The 5,819-nt window shown below is 48.8% G+C and overlaps 1 protein-coding gene across 1 annotated transcript in view; it reads right to left on the reverse strand.

Moving 5' to 3' along the window:
* Positions 1-5,570: 5,570 nt before the first annotated feature.
* The window catches only part of ZNF446 (zinc finger protein 446), a 3,123-nt gene continuing 2,874 nt past the window's right edge, over positions 5,571-5,819 (reverse strand). Inside the window, exon 6 of the mRNA XM_008068436.1 lies at positions 5,571-5,810. Coding sequence (XP_008066627.1) covers positions 5,571-5,810 — 240 coding nt within the window. The remainder of the gene's footprint in view (positions 5,811-5,819) is intronic.

The raw sequence follows: 5,819 nt of genomic DNA on the forward strand, positions 1-5,819 counted from the left end.
GGTCTTGAACCCGCAGGCTCAGGCAGTCCACTCACCTCAGCCTCCCAAAGGTGTGGGAATGCAGGCTGAACCACTGAGCCCGGCTAACTTTTTTTTTTTTTGAGTTGGAGTCTCATTTCGTCACCCAGGCTGGAGTGCAGTAGCACGCACAAAGCCGCCGCAGCCCCAACCTGCTGGGCTCTGGCGATCCTTCCACCTCAGCCTTCCAGGTAGCCAGAACTACAGGCATGTGCTACCTCACCCGCGCCTTTTTTATTTTTTATTTATTGTAGAGACGAGGTCTCGCCAAGTTGCCCAGGCTGGTCTCTAACCTGCGGGCCTCGACCTCCCAAAGTGCTAGGATTACAGGCTGAGCCACCGAGCATGGTCTTCTGCCAACTTTTCTTTGGACAGTTTTTTTTTTTGCCTTTTATGGATATTATCCCTTTATCTGTTGAATGTGGCAAATATACATCCCAGGTTCTTTTGATCTGGTTTATGTATCTCTTTGCTACACAGAAACGAGACTTTTATGTAGTTACATAAAAGTATGTAAGTTCTATAAAAGAACAGGATAGACTCTTCATCCCTGGGGTTTTGTTGTAGAAAATCTATTTCTACTAGATACTAGATTTTTAAATGTGTTGCCATGTAGTTGTTCACAATATTCTCTTGGATATAAATATTTTCAAGTGCATACAGTTCAATTTCCTTCTTTTTTTTTTTTTTTTGAGTCAGAGTCTCACTCTTTTGCTCAGGCTGGAGTGCAGTGGCACACTCACAGCCACTTCAGCCTCAACCTGCTGGGCTCAGGTGATCCTTCTACCTGTCTTACAAGTAGCTGGAACCACAGGCACACACAACCACACCTGGCTAATTTTTTGATTTATTGTAGAGACAAGTTCTTGCCAAATTGCCCAGGCTGGTCTCGAACCCCTGGATTCAGGCAATCATCTTGCCTCCGCCTCCCAAAGTGTGAGCCACTGGGTCTGGCTCCTTTTCATTTTTACAGTTTAGTACCCTCTCTCATTTCTTCACCCAGGTTCAAAATGATTTAATCTATTTTAGTTACTGGTCTTTTCTTTGTGTGTGTGTGTACTAGTCCCACTCTGTAACCCAGGCTGTAGTGCAGTGGCATGACTACAGCTCATTGCAGCTTACAACTCCTGGACTCATGTAATTCACCCTCCTGAGCCACCCCAGTAGCTGGGACTACAGACATTCACCACCAAGCCCAGCTTATTTTTTATTTTTTTATTTTATTTATTATTATAATTTTTTTGAGTTGGAGTCTCACTCTGTCACCCAAACTGGAGTGCAGTGGCTGCTTCCAGCCACCGCAGCCTCGACCTGCTGGGCTCCGGAGATCCTTCCGCCTCAGCCTTCCAAGTAGCTGGAACTACAGGCGCGCGCTACCACGCCCAGCTAATTTTTTGATTTGTTGTAGAGATGAGGTCTCATCAAGTTGCCCAGGTGGGTCTTGAACCCGCGGGCTCAGGTAATCCACTCACCTCGGCCTCCCAAAGTGCTGGGATTACAGGCTGAGCCACCGAGCCCGGCTTTATTTTTTATTTTTATTTTTGCTGAGAAAAGGTCTCGCTATGTTGCCCAGGCTAGTCTTGAACTCCTAGGCTTCCACCTCAGCCTTCCAAAGTTCTGGGATTACGGATGTGAGCCACCATGCCTGGCCTTATTTATTGGTCTTTTCAAAGAGCTACAGTTTGGGTATATTTATTATTATTTTTGTTGGAGGCCTATGCATAGAAGCAACAGGTTGGAAAACTGGGAATGGGGCTGGTCCATTATTATTATTTTTTTTCTTTTTTTTGAGTTGGAGTCTCACTCTGTCATCCAGACTGGAGTGCAGTGGCTGCTTCCGGCCACCGCAGCCTCGACCTGCTGGGCTCCGGCGATCCTTCCACCTCAGCATTCCGAGTAGCCAGAATTATAGGCATGCGCTACCACGCCCGGCCGATTTTTTGACTTATTGTAGAGATGAGGTCTCGCCTGCCCAGGCGGGTCTCGAACCTGCAGGCTCAGGCAATCCACTCACCTCAGCCTCCCAAAGGCGCGGGATTACAGGCTGAGCCACTGAGCCCGACTCCATTATTTTTTTACTGTAACCCTTCAACAAATATTTCTTTGCTGTCTATTCCTATCGGGTTTATTCTAACAGTTTGTTTTCTGTTAATTGGATTGGGCTGTTAACTTGTCATCTGCCCCTACTTGTGTAAACTTCTGCATTAACAAGTTTTCAGGATAGAGATGGGCATGAGAAGCCATTCAGGGCCATGCTGATCTTGTCTGGGCTCTGAAACCAAAAGGCTTGTGAGTTTGCTTCAGCAACATAATTTATGAACTGCATTCATCTTCACTCTGCCACTGTTTCATGGCTTTGAACTTTTATGCCAAATAATGTCTCCCAAGTCCTGAAAATGACTTGGGTTTAAAGGCCCTAATATCCATTTCCCGAAAAAAACGCAAATTCTACAACCCCAAAAGATTCTTTCCCTTAGCTGTCAAGAACATGGAAAACAGGAAGTAAATTCTACAGCAAGACACAGTATGAGTTGGAATTTTATTCTTGGCCTGGCAAGTTCAGCTGGAGAGTCATTTTGCAGAGAAATATCAAGTCCTTTCTTTGATTCAGAGTTCATTTTAGGAGAATATCTTGTCAAATAGTATACTTTTTGTCATCTTTCTAAGTTTATTGGATTATGATTAGAAAGGTCATCAAAAAGTTAAATATATAGTAAATATATTTTCCAAAGCAAGTGCATCATTTCACATTTCCTACCAGCAGTGTACGAGGGTTTCATTTTATCTACACTCTTTCTCGCACTTGTTATTGTCTTTCATTTTTGTTATAATCATGCTGGTGAATACGAAGTGTAGTGAAGAGATTACAGGCTCCACCTCTCTAAATATTAATCCAATTAATTTAGAAATAAGATGACAAAAAGTAAACTATTTGACAATTAAGATATTCTCTTGAAAAGTACTCTGGGTCAGCCACGGTAGCTCAGGCCTGTAATCTCAGTACTTTGGGAGGCCAAGGCAAGAGGACTGTCTAACCTCAGGAGTTTGGGACCAACCTGGGCAACTTGGTGAGACCTCGTCTCTACAATAAATAAAAAAATTAGCTGTGCATGGTGGCACGTATCTGTGGTTCCAGCTACTTGGAAGGCTGAGGCGGAAGGATAACCTAAGCCCAGCAGGCTGAGGCTGCAGTGGCCATCAGTGTGCCACTGCACTCCAGCCAGGGCGACAGAGTGAGACTCCAACTGAAAAATAAAATAAAATAAAAGAGCTCTGGGAATACAGTGAAGAAGCAAAAGCTATGGGAGGCAGGCTTTGTAGTAACAAGAGGCTGATTGCCTGGTTTTGGCTGGAGGATGTAATTGGTTGATCTGAATAATTCTGTAGGCTGGCAGGGAACGGAACCCACCACTCAAGGATAAACATGGCCAAGGCAGGAGAATTGCTTGGAGCCAGGAGTTTGAGACCAGTCTGGGCAACACAGTGAGACCCCATCTCCACAAAACCTTCAAAAAAAATTAGACAGGTATGGTGGCATGTAGCTGTAGTCCTCAGTAGCATGCAGCTACTCAGGAGGCTGAGGCAAGGAGGATCATTTGAGCCCAGGAAGTGGAGGCTGCAGTGAGCTATGATCAAGCTACCGCACTCCAGCCTGGGCAACACAGCAAGATCCTACCTCAAAAACAAAAACAACAACAAAAAGAAAAACTTTATTAAAAAGCTGCCCTCTTCCCTGGAGCCTTCCTGCATGGCCTGGCCCAAGCCCATGGGTACTGCTCTGTCCTCTTCCTCCATGTCCCAGCAGGGACCTCGCCTCTTGCTTGCCCACCAGGTGACCCACCTCCTGCTCCATATCCAGCCTGGTCCTGCTTCTGGAAGTCTATGCATGGGAGCAACAGGTTAGAAGGTCCTCAGAAAACTGGGGATGGGCTGGTCCAATCATGGTAGTAGAAGATCAGAACTTATTAACATTGGTGTCATTAAGGTTGGTATACAATGCCCCACTACTAAACTTGACTAGTTTAAAAAAAAAACAAGAAGACCAGGGATGGGGAAGACTAGTCCTCCAGAGGGAGACCTCTCCCCTCCCAGCTTCAGGCTGCAGCAAGGTCCCCACCCTTCTTCCAGGTAGCCCTTCCCCTGTCTGGGTAACTACAGTCACAGCCACCTCCACACTCACCTGCCACCTGTGTACACACTGGCAGCTGCAGAGGGCGCCTTCTGAGCGTATACCCATTTCCTGAAACCATCCCCTATGGAAATGCTCCTTGTTTTCGGAGTAGGAAGGAGAAGAATGCTGGATCGGGGCCCCCAAAGATTCCCACCCCAATCCCCAGAACCTGTGAACATGTTATCTCACATGGCAAAAGGACTCTGCAGGTGTGATTAAATGTGCAGGTGAGGAGGGGACAAGATGTGACTAGGGATCTTGAGGTGGGGAGATTGGATCAGAGCCAGAGAGCTGGCAGCCTAAGAAAGACTTGACCGCTCATAGCTGGCTTTGCCCTTTGAGGAAGGGATCACAAATCAGCCACTATACCCTGGCAAAGGTAACAAAAAGGACTCTCTGTAGAGACTCCAGGAGGAACCAGCCCTGTTGAAACCTTGATTTTAGCTCAGTGAGGTCCATTTCAGAGTCCTAATCTTCATATGTGTAAGAGAATAAATCTGTTGTTTCAAGCCACAAAGTTTGTTAAAGCAGCCGTAAAAAACTAATACAGGGCACTGGCAAGTTCCCAGTGACTTCCCAAGATCCAGACATCTCCAGGGCAGCTGGCCTTTTGCCCTCCTGCAGCCCTCACCTGGAGGTGTGCATGGCCTCTGCGACACCTGTTCATAGCCCCTCTTCTTGGAAGTCTCCCTTGCCCATCCATGCCTGGAAAGAAAATCTTTCTGTCCATCCAACAGCCCAAAGGCCAGTGAGGCCAGTGGGTGAAGTGGGCGGCCGAGGAACAAGGGAGGCTGAGATCTGGAGACTGGCAGAAGAGTTGACTTTCTGGGCTCTACTGCCCTGTGGCTCCAGTGGCTGGGCAGAGAGAGCACACATTCATCCTTTGACCAGCAGAAGCCAGAAACCAGGATTCTTCTTCCGACACTCCTTGCTGTAAAAGTGGAATTTAGGTTAGAAATCTAACACACAGGAGCCAGCTGTGCTTTCCTGGGCTTTCTGCTGCCTCCACGCTGAGCCCTAGGCATGGCCACTGTACAGAGGACAGTATTTGGGCACCCCGGGGACAGCAAGTCCCAGGGTGGGCTGTTGTTAGCACCACATCACAGGTGGGGGCCTGCTGGTCACCCCAGTCACTGGTCAGTTGTGGATCTGAACCCAAGCCTCGCCCCGAAGGCAGGGGCAAAGAGGAAGGGGGCAGCCTCTCTTCTTTGCACACAGATCTTTTGGAGGAGGCCAAGCCGGGCAGGGCACTCACTAGGGCCCCTGGTCCCATGCCCTGCTGCTCCCAGCGTTAACTGGACCAAGGCAGCTCTGCAGATGCTCAGGGCTGCCACCAGGCCCTAAACTCCGAGGCCCCCAGGCGGGCTGCCCTGTCTAGTGCTCACGGGGCCTCGGGTCGGTGGCTCTTGCGGTGGATCACCAGCTGCGACTTCCAGTCGAAACCGCGACCACAATCGCTGCAGAAGTGGCGCCGCTGGCCAGCGTGGCTCTTGCGGTGGATCACCAGCTGTGACTTCCAGCTGAAGCTGCGCCCGCACTCCTCGCAGGCATAGCTCCGAGGCCCCGTGAGCGACCGTCGGGGGTGGCGCGCAAAGGCCGGCTCCCGTGGACCCTGCGGCGACTTCTCGGC

This window comes from Carlito syrichta, unplaced genomic scaffold (assembly GCF_000164805.1).
Source record: "Carlito syrichta isolate Samal-C Ts95f unplaced genomic scaffold, Tarsius_syrichta-2.0.1 Scaffold310876, whole genome shotgun sequence".
In the NCBI taxonomy this organism is placed as follows: Eukaryota; Metazoa; Chordata; class Mammalia; order Primates; family Tarsiidae; genus Carlito; species Carlito syrichta.